The sequence below is a fragment of the Pipra filicauda genome, unplaced genomic scaffold, assembly GCF_003945595.2.
Source record: "Pipra filicauda isolate LSUMZ 115617 unplaced genomic scaffold, ASM394559v2 scaffold344_size1527164_pilon, whole genome shotgun sequence".
Lineage (NCBI taxonomy): Eukaryota > Metazoa > Chordata > Aves > Passeriformes > Pipridae > Pipra > Pipra filicauda.
Window position 1 is genome coordinate 623,568 of NW_024104470.1, and position 14,796 is coordinate 638,363.

At 49.5% G+C, this 14,796-nt stretch overlaps 1 protein-coding gene across 1 annotated transcript; it reads left to right on the top strand.

Moving 5' to 3' along the window:
* The first annotated feature begins 4,684 nt into the window (after nucleotides 1–4,684).
* On the top strand, nucleotides 4,685–13,036 carry LOC113985026 (neuropeptide Y receptor type 2-like). The gene is made up of 2 exons (XM_027715562.2): nucleotides 4,685–4,945; nucleotides 10,715–13,036. The coding sequence occupies exon 2, from the start codon at nucleotides 10,732–10,734 to the stop codon at nucleotides 11,914–11,916; it is 1,185 nt and encodes a 394-aa protein (XP_027571363.1). The 5' UTR covers nucleotides 4,685–4,945; nucleotides 10,715–10,731; the 3' UTR covers nucleotides 11,917–13,036.
* The last annotated feature ends 1,760 nt before the right edge of the window (nucleotides 13,037–14,796 follow it).

Here is a 14,796-nt window from a genome sequence, read left to right on the forward strand (position 1 = left end):
TCCCAGCCAAATCCCTGGATTTGTATCAGGAGTGAATCTGACCCTCCTGCTCTGGTGTGAAAAGCCACCAGCAGTGCTGGTGTGCTCGGACACTGCTGCTGGCCTGTCACCACAGAGCTGAGCGTGGCTAGGGCAAAGTGCTCCCTGCTGACAGCTGATGGGGGTCCCCACAGGACTAGGAAATATGGAGTGAGGTAGTGAAGTAGCAAACACAATCCTGCTGCTGCTGAGGTGGTGCTGAGCACTGGATCTCAGCTCCTGGAAACCTGGTGCCTTTTGTCAGCACCAAGCCCACAGGAGACACATCATGCCCTGAATTTTCCAGCAAATTGCATCATCTTCAGTCATGACACTTTTAGGCTGGGGCTGCCATCAACCCATCCAGCTCTGCCTGTTCCCATCACACAATCCAGCATTTATAGCACTGTTTGTCATCTCGTGAGTGACAGATTTGTAACTTCATTGTGGGACTATGAAACAGGAGTATCCAGCCTGGGAGAGCAAGACCCTGATTGCAGAACACACTGCCTAAATGAGATGGGCAACTTAGAAAGAAATCTCACGGGGCAAAATGGGAAAACAGCTGCCACTGCTGCACCAGGTCCCTCGTAGTGCATGTAGGCCACCGATCCAGGGGTGAGTTTACCAGAGTTAAGCATTTTTATCACTTTTTTTATGTGCAGAGAATTGAGACACATCAAGTGATTTGCCCAAAGGTAGATAGGGAATCTGTGATAGATGGGGAAACAGGCTTGGACCCAAAAATTCATCCATGTTTCTAGTTTATCCAGACAACTGCTGGTCCACAACATATCGTATTTTTGCAATCCTGGCTCTGAAGCGCTTATCTGACTGCAATTATCCTCTTCTGCAGAAGCTGTTTTCTACCTGGCTTGGTACACAAACAACAAGCAACAACCCTCTAATAAATTAGCAAAGCTCTGAGTGCCGTGACTTGCAGAAACAGCAGCTAAATCCAGGGGCCAGTTCTGGGCTCAGCGGCACTGATGTCTGCCCAGAGGAACCCTGCTGAGCTGCCTGGAGTCCTTCTGCCCAGATGTGAGGATGATCAAGGGGATTTTGTGTGTCAGATGAAGATCCAGGGGTGGGAGGGGGATGGAAGGAGTAAACCCTCCTTGGCATTAATCAACTTAATCAAATGAGCCCTGTGGGTTTGACCCCAGTGGGGCAGGAGCTGAAGTGCGGTGATGTGTGTCCTCTTTAGCAGGACACAAACCCTATTAATCTTTTTCCATATGACCTCCTCCTTCCTGGCTCACTGACCCTCATCCTGCAGACACACTCAGCATCCCTGACTTCTTCCTGCCCTGAAGGAGAGCAGAGCTGTGGTAGGCCCAGGACAACCCTCAAGAGTTCGTCTCTCCTCCTGCTTCTCCAGTGCCTCTCATTGTGGTGACAGATCATTGAGGTATTTTAGCAAAACCTCGTCCCTGATGCTGTCTCTGCTCTTTCACTAATTCCAGAAATGTTCACGTGGGGACAAAAAGCTGTTACGAAATGAGAACCTGCTTTTAAATTCAGAGAGGGTGAAGACAGCTTTCTCTCTGCCCTCCCACCCCTGAGTTTCTTTGTGGCTAATTTAGTTCCAAAATGCATCAGACTCCCAAATCCACTGCATCCGTGAACTCCAGGGCTCAAATGGAAAAGGGGCTTTTGTGTTACCACAACTTGCTGATGCTTTGGAGGCTGCTCAGGAAAACACAGGCTTGACACCGCAGGAAGGAGAAGTGGAAATATTTTGGTTACATGCAGGTGGAATTAAACAGATGTTTAAAAAATTAAAAGCTGCTTTCTAAAGTATGTCAGTGTTGCTGCTCCAGATGAAGCAGGATGAACCAGAGCATCTGGAAGCCTTGGTAACAGTTTTCTTAGAGATTGCTCCCAGGGAGTGAACAGATAATCCGCCTTCCTTTTCTGAAAGAAGTTGAGCTACAGGGGATGGTTTACAGCTGCAAGGTGATCAGATTGAGGACCTGCCTGCTCACTGAGGCAGAGCAGATCATGGGCCTAAAGGCAGACCTTTCCTCTGCCCCATTTCTCAGCCTTTTGACATAATTTTTGCTCCCTGGAGCACAACATTCATTGTTGTACTCTCAGAAGCACGGGTGAGCAGACTCGCTTTTGCCTAATCAAAGCCCAGCCACCGGGAAAGGCAAGATCCTTTGAACGATCCCGTGTTTGAAAGGACACGAGACTCCTGGGACACCTGTGCAGGCATTTGTGCGTATCCAGCCTGTGTGTGCAAATGCCCCAGGGTCTGAGGTTACAACAGTGCATTCAGTGGGCCCTGGCACCTCTGCTCGGGGCTGCGCAGCCTTCCACGCCCCGGGACAATGCAAGGCACCAGCTTCGTATTTCTCCATCCGCCTCCTTCGGGGTGTAGTTGCCATCTGAAGCTTGGAAAGCCCCTCAGCTGCTTTGGAATCTGTCAGCCGTGGGGGGAGCTTGTTTTGCACTTTGGTGTTCAGGTTGCCACAGCTTGTGCTGTGACTGCTCCTCTCGACCCACCAGCAGCGTGAGGGTTCTGGCACCACAGGCCCTGGGTGTCCCTTCCCTGTGGATAAGCCAAGGGCCAGGCAGCACCAGGGCTGTGCTGCTCTCATTGCCGGCAGTAATTATGTAGTAGCTGGGTGAGATTAGGCAGACTGGCAGGCAGCCCGTGTCTGCAGTGCCGTGAGAGGAGCCTGGCTCCGGGGAGAGGGATGGGGAGTGTGGAGGGAGTGGGGACAAACCCCAGCTTGGTGGCTGCCAGTTGGGGTGACAGCTGAGGGCTCAACTGTACCTCACTGCACTACTCTGGTAGAAAAGGTGAGCTGATGTTTTGGAGCACAGCAAGTTTTGGTGCTAATCCCTCCACTGGACCGCTGAGACTGTGGGAGAGGATGTCTTGGGGACTTGCACTGACTAATCCATGATTTAAGAGTTTGCATTTGCTGTCATCCAGCAAGCACCACGTGCCAAAAATGACTGGAATTCACCCCATGGTCCTGATGAAGATTCACAGCTTCACAAATTTCTCTCCTGTCAATCACTGCCTTCTCCTCAGGCATCTTATTCCAGCCCCGGGAAGAGAATAGTAGGGAGCTGTAGCAAAGGAATCTGGGGAAGGGGCAAAAAAAGTCTTACAAAGAAGAGAAGGAGGAAAAAAATCTCACTTGAGCAGAAATCAACCATCCACTGATGAGGATCCTGGAGAGGAGGAATATCCATTTACCAGGAATGGGGGGAATAGCATGTACCACTCATTTCCCATTAGCTGCTCTTTGCCTCTCTCTGCAGACCACTGGGAGACAACAATGGCTCCTTCCAAGCAGCTTTGTCTTGTCCTGCTTCCCTCCACTCTCAGCTTTCCTTAGCAGCTAAATCAACAGCCTCAGGGAAAACGAAGGGGCAGAAGACACCAAACTCCCACAAAAATCCAGATAGCACAGCTGGTGGATTTTATGCAGAGTTCTTTCCTCTCTGAAGGGGAAACAGTGAGAGCAGGGGGGAGGATGGGACTCATGAGGCCCCTTGTCCAAGTCTTGGGTTCAAGTGTCACTTTCTATGTGATTTCAGAAATGTTCTAATTCACCTTTTTCTGCTGAGCCATTGGAGCGTTTTCTTTTTCTTGGTGTATTGTGACTTCTGTGGCATAAAACATTGGTTGAAAAGCCTCCCTGCTTCCGTTCTCACAAAGACAAGGACACCAAAGTCCACTGTGGGGGTAAAGAGCAAAACTTCTCTGATAAAATTCTAACTGTAGGTACTTGAAGCCAAGGAGAGGTGTCCTTCTCCCCAGGCTTTGGGAACATTTCCTAGCCCGGGTGAGCTGCAAACTCACACATTGCCTGAGGTGGAAATCCTATGCTAAGAACACACATGACTTCTCTTTGAAGGCAAAGCCTTTGGACAGGTAGGAAGCTGTGCTTGTCTGCATCCATGTGTTGATCTTAGGGTGCTTTCCTGGGCTCCAGTGAGTTTGTATTTTGCAGATTTGGACATGATGCTGCTGCTTTTGTGCCTCTCCCTCTTTCTTGCTCCAGGTGTGTGGACAGCAACCTAAAATTGGAATTCACTCAAGCTCCATGTTCACACTGAATCTGGCTCTGGAGCAGACTGAGCCATTGCCAAGTGGCTAAAACTTTTCAGCATTACTTTTGTTTGCATCTCAGGAGTACCTGAAGGCCTGTCCCGCAGCAGCAGATCTCTCTGTGCAGGGTATGCTCTAAACACTGAGGCAGAGGAGGATGGAGAGAGGTCTGTGAAGGCTCTGCTGAGCTGCAGGACCTGCAGACCTCTTGCTGCAGGGGAGATCCATCTCCGGACAGGACTATGCCAGTCCCAACGAATTTAAAGTCTGAGGAGATGGGACAGCTACGGAGTGAGGGCGGATGAACACTTGCCCAGGTCAGTGGCGTGGACGAGGATCTGCACGAGGATCTGCACCTGCAGATCTCCAGCTCCCACCACTTCTCCCTAGAGAGGAAACTGGATGTGGTGGAAAAGCTTCTCTCTGCTCGATGCAAGAAGCCCCTCAGTGGCTGAACACTGTATAAACAGCAGCAGCAGGCTCCCTCCCCCTTTCCATTCCTGTTTGTTAAACACACGCTCTCTGCCTTTCTCTCCTTCAGGAGCGAACACAGCATCCAGCTTTGTGAGACAGGGGCTGTCAGTCACCCTGCGAAGAGGGGGCTCTCCAGATGCTCATGGTGGGGTTCCAAAGCAACCCCTGGCAATGAAGCACCCTCTGGCAACCCAGATCCTCTCCTGACTTCCACGCTTCTCCGAGGACAGTTGCAGAAAAGTGCCTTTCACCTCTTTGCCACAGGTTGACTTCCAGAGAGTGGAGAGGACCAAGTGCTCCGTCCTGGCCAGCGATGAGACAGTAACTGGTGGTGAGCAGCTCAGTTCCTGAAGGAGGAGGACACTCTGACCTTTGCAGGTAGGTCGGGGAGGGCTTATCTGAGCAGCAGGGCTGAGATGGGGCCAGGACTTGGCCATGCCACATGGCTCAGGCAAAAAAAGCTCCGAGCATCTTTGGGAAAGTGGATTTGGGGACTGACAGCCCTGAGAGCTGGAATAGAGAAAGTGAACAAGAAATACTGGCAGGAGAGCTTCGAAAGGTCTGCGAGCAGAAGCAGGGAACCTGGGAAGCAGGATGCTGAGTGAGAACAGTCAGGAGAGCAGGTTGCTCCAGGGGGCTGCAGAACCCAGGCATGTACAGCTTCGGAGCAGTGCGCTGCAGGTGTGGGGCTGAGTGTGTGGCTGTCTGAGAAATCCTGATCTCTCCCACAATTTGCCTCCTCGTGGCTTGGTACAAACCTCCCGTAGCTGCTCCGTGCTGGGACTGCACACACTCCTGTCACTCAGTGCTGCCACAGATCAGTGCCCTCAGAGAGAGAGATGCAAAGGGAGATAGGGGGACTGCAGGAGGAAAATCTGTGCATGCTTTCTCTTTGCACTCATTGATGTTAATTGTTGAACAGAGAAATCCTCTTATAGTCCCATTGCAGCTGCATTCCACCTACAGAGTTTCTGGTCTGTCCCAAAGCAGGATACTGGGTTTTCTCTGTGTTAATGAGATGTTATTTCCCTCTGCTCCCTTGTCTCATCCAAATTTCAGGAGGTAACGGGCTCCCCAGGTTAACCAGGATCCATCCACCAAGGTGTCTCTGCCTTTCTGCATCCACAACAACCAGTGTGTCTCCATCACAGTGTCACCTGCTGAGCCTTGTCTCCCAGCCAGCCTTGCTCTGCTCCTGTGGCACGTCCCACAGGGCAGAGGGCCCTGCACTGTTCCCCCCTGCTTTCTGTAGGATAAATTCCCATGAGAAAGTATGCATCCCTGCCAAACAGATCTCTTCTCACCCCCTTCTTTTTCCTCCTGTCCTGAGCTGGGTCTTTGCCTTGTCTCCTTCAGAGTCTTCCATGGCTCCAGCCTAGGCAGGGATGCGAAAATATTTGGTGTGAGGAACCACAAGAAATCCCTGGTGCTTCTCCTCCTCCTTGCACTTTGTAGGTTTTATGCTGAGAGATGCAGAGTCTTCTCTGGTGGTAAATGCCGGAGGCTGGAGTTAGAAAACTTGGGCTCTGTTCCCAGCCCTATCGTGGATGTGCTGTGTGGTCTCTGGCAGGCTGGTTAACCTCCATATCTCAGTTTGTTGTGTTCTCCTCCCTTAAGTGCTGTGGGGTGCAGGGCTGAACTTTGCTGCCTCTCAAGTGCTGGAGGGGAATGTGAAGGTGGTAGAAGGTGGCTTGTCCTAGGGTGACTACCAGGTTCCAGTGGTGAGGGATGGTCTCAGACCTCCTTGCCATGGACACCTGTCTGAATATGGGTCTGGGGATGAGATGAGTCAGTGCTCCTGACTGGGATGGTGGAGATGAAGGGATTTCATGAAGTTGAGCCACTTTGGAGGAAGGACACAGCATGGAAGAAACCAGTGAGCCAAGTGATAGAAGTATCCACCAGCCTCAGCCCTCACACACTCCAGCTCTGCTGTAGAAGAAGGTTGTAGCTGTCATTAGCCAGCGAGCAGAGGCTGGCCCAAGTCCCTCCACTACCTCCTTTCAAATCAAACCAATCAGCCTTGCTATTTGGACAAAAAGAGAAATTCTAATTAACAAGCTCTGTTTTCTCCAGCCCTCTGTCCACCCCTCTGCCCTGCTTTCTGAACCGTGGCAGGCTTTGAAGGTGGCTCTTCCAGGCCTGGATGTGCCCTGATTGACCTGCACCAGGCTGGCTGTGTGCCTGGGGCTGCAGCAGGGATATGGAGGGAGCTGGGGCATCCCAGGAAGCAGAAGTGCATGAGTCCCAGGGCACCTACTGTAGGCCCCCTGTAGGAACGGATTTTGGACCTGTCACACTGGTCACTGTCCCTCTCAGTCATTGACAGCAGAGTGCTGAGTGAATGGCTCCTCTGTGCTTCTCCCCTTCCCAAATGCTGAAGCCTGCTGGCACAGCCCTCTGCCTCATTGGGAGCCATCCCGGAGCCTCAGTCCTGTCTCAGGCTGAACCTCAGCTGGAGGAGAGGGTGAGGATTATGGTTATCCTGATACAGGCAGCGCCCTCTTTCTGCATCCCTTCATGGCAGCTCAGCACAGAGGAAAGGGCTTAGGGTAGTATTTCTGCCTCCTCATGGTCTGTCCTCCTGCTTTGTTGTCCCAAAAGTAGTTGGCTCTCAGCTCCAAGGATTTTTCTATCTAGCCTGGCAGGCCTGTTAGGCAGAGGACCGTGTGCCTGACAGCAGCCTACACATATGCCAGGACTTCCATTACTTGCTGGAACAGACCTCAGTCCAGTCCTAGCAGCATCCCAGCGACCTCCAGGCAGCCCCTGGAGTGGGAACATTTATTATGACCATTTTGTCTCTTAATTAAAATGTCTTAATTGATTTGCAATAGTTCCCCTTTGGAAAAAAAACAAACCAAACCAAATCAAATAGTAACTCCATTAAGGCCATTTTGTTAGGAAGCAAAACAGCTCCAATAGTCATGATGTTCCTGGCTCCTCTCAGATGGTGTGTAGCTGCCAGTCTCCAGTGAAAGGAAATAGGCAGTGGTGGGTGAGATGGGAAAAAAAGGAAGGGAGTGCCCACTGGTGTTGTGCCAGGACTTGGGTACTGAAGACAAATGGGATGGGCAAGCCACAGAAAAGGGGATAACAAGCAATAAAGTAATGCTGGGCAATCTGGAAGGTATAAAACCCAGACAGAGAGCAAGCAGGGAAAGCACAGCCACTGAAAGTGTGCCCAGCACTTGCTCTGTTTCCTTCCCCGATTTTGCTCTCCTGGCAGTAGGGTTTGCTCTGCTCAGCTGCAGCACAGGTGGCTGAGGGCTGCTGCTGCTGGGGGTTAGGCTCTGACGAAAAGGCTGTGGCTGTGCCACCTTCCCAGCCTGCTCCCTGGCTCCCCTTTCTACTGCATCCACTGCATGGCATGGCTCTGAACTCCTCTCTCCCTTCTTAGAAGTCGGGATCTCTCTTTGGTCTTTAGGGTTACCTTTCCAGGGCTGTTGCAGTGATGTTGTGGAGGTCTGAGATCACCCTTTAAGCAAACCCTCACCCCAGAAGATCCAGCTTTCTACTTCCCTAGTGGTCTCCACTCTTGTGGTATCTGAGCCCAACAACCTCATTTACAGGAACCACTGACATAAATTGGTCTGCAGAGTGAGATGTTAGGCAAGCAATCAGACACTGAGGGGGGCAGGAGAAAGGGTGCAAGCAGGAGTGGTTTTACTGCAGGCAGCTCTTCTTCTGGGCCTCTGCAGGGTCTCAGCTTTGCAGCTGGCTGGGCAGATTTCTGGAAGCAGGTCCTGAGGGGGAAGCACAACCCATGCTCTGAGGAGCAAAGACAGAACGAGCAGCCATTTATTTTTTATTGCAGTGTAATTGCTGTCACCCCCAGTACCTCAACACCATTAGTTTAAGCAATTTGTTTAAGTAACCAGCTGAAATGCAGGTGTTCTGCACGGAAAGTGTTCTCCCTTCCCAAGGACAGGCTGTCCTTAAAATTTTGGCTTGCAGGGCACAAGACTTGCGGGAAGGCCACCAGCATCCAGTCAGCAGTGCTCCTGCCCCTCCTGGTACAAACCCAGACCAGTTCTTCCTCAAGGAGGCTGAGAAGGTATCGAGCAGTCTGCCTCTAATTCCCACTTGATTTAAGCTCTTTGCCTTCCTCCCTCAGTGGAAGGGCATTTTCTTCCCTCTCTGCAAACACATGATGCTCTGCAAACCTCCCTGTTTTGGGCAGAGTGATGATTTTGCTCACTTTTGTTCAAGTCTGCAGTGGGAATGGGGGCCCCACTCACAGTGCTGGGGACAAAGGATATGTGAGGGGCCATTTCCACCCCCTCCACATATCCCAGCAGCAGCTCTGAGCCACAGAAGCTGAGGAGGAGCCAGTAACAAAGCTGGCTTTTCTCCTGCTGTGTTTGGATTTGATGGAAACCCAGCCGTGACAACATTCAGCTGTTCCAATGGCACCGAACGCCAGCCAGGGGTTCCAGGCAGAGTCAGTTCTGGCTCTCAGGCTCCTGCTCCCAAAGCCATCTCATGCAGGCATTTGAGCACCAGGATGATGATGGATGCTGGGGCTCTGGGTCTCGGGCCTATCTGTGCCTGGATGCTCAGCAGCAGCTCCACTGGAGGCTTGTTCACAGCTTCAGTGGTTTGTGCCCTGCACGTGCATGTCCCTGCAGAAGCTCCCTCCTCTTAAAAGCCAGCAGATGCCTGGGTGTGACCAACAACGAGGGGACAGAGAGGTTCTTTTAGGGATCTTTGGCACAGTGGTGATGGCACTAAATTGTGGTTACAACTAAAGCTTTATTTCCTTATCAGGCTATTAGGATTAGTATAGAACAGAATTCATGATTGGAGCAGCACAAGATTTCTACAAGCAGAATCAGCATAGTACGGTCTATAAGTAGCAAAATACAGAATTTATACACAACTTAACTTATGATTTCTAATCGCCTAAGTAATACAGAATTTATAATACAACTTATTATTTATATTCACCTGGACCCTCTTCAGATTGGGCCAAATCCTAGTACACGGCCTGTTGTATCAATCTAGACTCAAAAATCCTATAAAAGAAATGAGTCACTCACTGAATCCTCGAAAGAAGCAGAGGACAGTGGAGGTGTCCTTGGCCACAGGGTTCATGGGTCTCACTGTCCAGTAGTTCCCTACTTAGGCCTTGTAACTGTGCTCTGTGTGCTCTCACACTTCCTTGTTCTGTGATGGGGACATCAACACCACCTGCCTGGCCGGGTGCCTGTGACCTTCAAGGTCAGCAAAGAAGGGAATAATTGCCTGGTGCTCAGGAACCTTGAGATTGGCAGGGGAAGGAAAAAGAAAACTGGTGTGTCTACTTGGTTCACAGGACCTTGAGAGCCTGATAATGAGGGTCAGAGAATGAGTATGTGACACCTTTGGTCGCAGAGGGAGGCTGATAAAATGGTGTTAGCTATGCTACCCATATTATCAGGAGAGCAGGCAGTACCGGGTTGATTGGGTGGCAGCGTTACTATCAGGAGCAGTGGCAGAGACTCATGCAGAGACAGGGAAACAGATATTTTCACCTTGAGAGGTGAGAAATAAGAGACTGAAAAAAACTGGTGCACAATCTGGAAACAAATTGTTATGGGGAGATGGAGAAGAACATCTTGAATTTGAGAGCATCTTGTTGTTTTTCTCCTTCCCTAGTCCTTAAGGAGTTAGAACTCAGGGCATTTTTTTTGGCAAGTAAATCTCATCAAAGATGAGTGACACCATCATGAAGTTTTTCTATCAGCCCCAAGAGGTTCCAAATGTTTGGCCTGTTTTGCAAAGGCTGGCTTGAAGAACGGAAAAGGCAGTGTGCAAAGAGGCTCCACGCAGGCAATCTTCTCAGGACCTTCCAGTTTGGCTCTGGCTGGTTGAGGGTTTTTTCCCTGTCCAATTCAAACAAACAGAATCTCAGAAACTTGTGTGAAAAGTTGCATTTTTTGCTGACTTTTCCTTGGGGAACTGGCATTCAGCTGATCATAGGCTCTTAACAGGAGGTGTAAGAGAAGGGAGGAGGCCATTCAGTGTGAAGGGAGAAGGAGGGAGGATGCCACTGCTGCTGCTGTTTAGCCCAAAATGCCATGTGGGACACGCCCTTTGAGCCTCAGTTCTTGCAGATTCTCTCCTATCTCCCGTGCTCTCAATTCTGCTGTGTTTGTGTTCCAGACCTCCTTCTCCTCCTGATGAAAAGTCTCAGGCCAGGCATGGGACCATTTGAGGGAGCCAACAGCACTTTCACCTTGGAGAAGACAGCATTAGATGTGAAGCTGCCAGAGGGCTGGCATGACAAGGACTTTGTCACTCCTACCCAGGATCTCTCTGGGTCCCGCAGTGTTATGATGGACAGCACCAAGATCCTGGGGGTCCAGGTTGTCCTGATTGCTGCCTACTCCCTCATCATTCTGCTGGGATTCATTGGCAACTCCCTGGTCATCTACATCATAGTCAAGTACAAGACCATGAGGACTGTCACCAACTTCTTCATAGCTAACCTGGCCCTGGCAGACCTGATGGTGGACACGCTCTGTCTGCCCTTCACCCTGGTGTACACCCTGCTGGACGAGTGGAAGTTTGGAGCTGTTCTTTGTCACCTGGTCCCTTATGCTCAAGCTCTGAGTGTCCACGTGTCCACTCTCACCCTAACTGTGATTGCCCTGGACAGGTATCGGTGTATCGTGTTCCACCTGGACAGCAGGATTTCCAAGAGGCTCAGCTTCACCATCATAGCTGTCATGTGGCTGGCAGCAGCTGTCCTGGCAGGCCCTCTGGCCATCTTCAGAGAGTACCGATATGAGGAAATCCCATCCATCAACCTCAAGATGGCTGTCTGCTCAGAGAAATGGCCCTCTGGTAACAACAGAGATGCCACCATCTACAGTCTGTCCATGCTCCTCCTGCAGTATGTTCTTCCTCTTGCAATTATTTGTTATGCCTACACCAGGATCTGGTTCAAGCTGAAAAACCATGTCAGTCCCACTTCTAGGAATGAAAACCAGTGCCGGAGGAGGAAGACCACTAAAATGCTAGTGATGGTAGTTGTGGTATTTGCAGTCTGCTGGCTCCCCTTCCACATATTCCAGCTTGCCATTGATCTTGATCTGGTTCTTATCTTCCACGAGTACAAACTCCTGTACACTGTCTTCCATGTTGGGGCCATGTGCTCTACATTTGTCAACCCCCTGCTCTATGGATGGATGAACAAGAACTACCGGAATGGCTTCCTGATGTTCTTCCGTTGCCAGGACAAGCCAGAAAGCTTCCACACTGAAGGCTCAGTTAGAGGGAGGTCGTACATCTTCAGAGCCAATACCCTAAATGGGAGCATCAAACAGACTCCTGGCAATGGATCACTGCCCACAGAGGTTTAGGAATGGGTCATCCACCTCCAGGACTGAGGCTCTGGGACTGAGCCCAGAGACATTCTTGGGTGAATGCCTTTTTTTTTTGACAGAATATTGTGCTGCCAATTATACCTACCACAGCCACATAGAAATACCCCCTGTACCTCTCAGAACAATAAATCTGGTGTACTTCTGCCTGAACAAACAAATGAATTTTTCCTTTCTGTGCGTTCAAGTTATGCACACCGACGCATGAAAAAAAATAACACGGAGAGAAGGCTTTCATTTAGCCAGAAAAATACGCCCTTTTCGCTATTTCCTCTTGCCAAAGTGGGTTGCTCAACCTTTCACCCCCTGACACATTACACGTTATAAATGTGGAATTGTTATTGTGTGTGATTGTTCATCTGTACCTCTCCTACCCAAAAGCCTTAATGACCCATCTTTAGCTAATGCCTCCAGGGGGAGGGAGATCTGCAAACACAGATCACTCTGCTGGCCTGGGAAAGGGGAGGGCTGGCACAGGTTGAAGCTGGGCAATCCATGATCTCTTGCCCAGCATTGGCAAGAATCTGCATTTGCAACTCACAGGATGAGCTCTAGTCCTCAGAAAGCCCAGGAGGTGGCAGTGGCACTACTTACCACTGTCTCCTTTACAAATGCCGAAGCAGGGCTTTGGGAATATCTCATTAGCCAGGGCTTTTGAACCAGGGCCCTGGATTTAGAGAGGAGGAGAGCAGGCAGAGAAGCAGATAGGAAAGGAAAGGAAAGAGCTGGGGCAGCTGATCAAGAGGACTGAAACTGAACCTTAGGGATTGGCAAAGGCAATCTGCTCCAGGCCCTAAGATGTGGCTCCTGCCATGCAATAACTTGATAGGTGCCAACATGACCAGAGAGGCAAAACTGCCAATGACACCATTCTCCAAGGCACTCAGAGGGTTTACAGCTTTCCTCTTACTGAGGCTGGAGGTTGTATGGGTCTGTACATGGGTGCTGCAGTTCAGAAGACAGATGTAACCTGCTTGCATGGTGGCCACAGATGTGGTGTCCTCTGGCAGAAGAAGACATGGAGACGAAGATGTTTTCTTTCAAACCAAACTATATGTTCTCCTCCTGAAGGCTGTGTCAGCTGGGGAGCGTATTTTTAGCTCTGCCATCAAAGGAGCCTTGATTGCTACTGTGATCTCGGCAGCCAGTCATTGGTGTTGTCTCTAAAAGTCAGTGTTCATCAGATTGGAAAGTAACTCCCAGATGCAGGAAAGAAACTCAACAGACATGTTCATTAAAAATAAAAAGAAAAGAAAAACTTTGATTTGTGGGTCTTCACTGGAGCAAGGAGAAGAGGTAAGAGGACCTCTAGTACTGAGTACATCAGCCTGGATCAGGCTGCTGGGCTGTCACATCTGTATCCTCAAGAGATCAACTGCCAAAGGGTTTATTTGAAAATCTCTCTCCTGCCTCCTCCCAAGCTTGACCTGCCTCTGGCCCTTGTTCTCCAGCTCAGCTTCCAACTGCCACACTAGATTTTAATCTCTCTGTTTATTTCTGCTCTCTGATCCTCTGCTCCATTTTCCCAAATAGGTACAAGAAAGTGGTTTCTGGTTCCTTCCTGAAAGACATCAATGCCAAGTGGAGGCTGCAGACCCCACTCCACACTGATTACTAATAACACAGTGGGTACACTGATTACTAAAAACCTCCTCAGCATCTGATCCTGCAGATCACAGCCTGTCTTTCTTCTCAGGGAGCTTCAGGATCTACGAAGATCCTGTCAGGAAGTCATTGATGTTCCAGTAAAAGGGTGATCTGCTTCCTGATGGGAGGACCAAGACACAAGTTAACCTTTCTCGTGTGAGTGCTGTGGAGTGGGAGTTTACTGTTTCATCCTGGTGGAAGGAGGAGGATATTCTCCTTCACCGCACTGGTAAATTCTGTCCCTACTTAATGAGCTGGTCATTTCTACAATCCATCCTCCTGAGGAACTTTCCCCGCCTTTCCATCAAGCTCCAAGATACAAGGAAATGTTTGTGTTTCAAAAGCAGCTTAAATGGGTGGAAAGAATTCAACTATTACCAATAAACACTTCAGAAAATGATTTAACACTCAATAATGTCAGAGTAAAATAACAAATTTAGCAGTGCAAGCTTGGAAGCCAATCATGCTGCCAGCCAAGATGGATGAGGAGCTAAATTGCTCTTCTAGAGCCCTTGCCAAAGGTTTTGTCCTGTGACACCACACACAGTATCTGACTGCAGAGCATGGCAGATAATGACATAATGAATGACTGTTTAATTTTGAGCCCAGACTTTTAAACTAAATACGGATAAGTAAATAAACAGATCCAAGCTCTTTACAAATAAATACTGGCAGTGGCATTTACAGGGCAGAGGGGTTTTTATCCTGGAGCAAACTGAGAAGGAGAAACTATTTACTTGAAGTATAGCAGCGAAGTTCTTGTTTGCTCTGTTTAATACATTTGTGCAGCTTCACCGATAGATGTGCCTGTGAGCTTGCTGTCTTTTCCTTGCCATTGGAAAAAGTTACAGCCTTCCACAGCCACTGTGAGCAAGGAAACCAGCTCTCAGCTGTGTATACATGTCCCTGTGGAAAACCACGATGGTTATTGAGGGAGAGTGGCCATAGTGTCTAGTGCCAAACAGAATAAGAGAAGGTGGAGAGCAAGGAAGCAAAGCTTCATACCAAAAGATGATCAGAGCAAATAAATAGTATGATATGGATTTTTGTGACTGCATAGAGGACAGGAATGAATTTGTTGCCATGAAACAGAAATCTGTTGGAGATGATGGTTCCCTGAATATTTACACCCCACTAAAGATGGCCTTGCTGCCATGATCAGCCTCATGAAACCAAAGACCAGCAGCATTTTAAGTTTTTGAACTCTTTTGA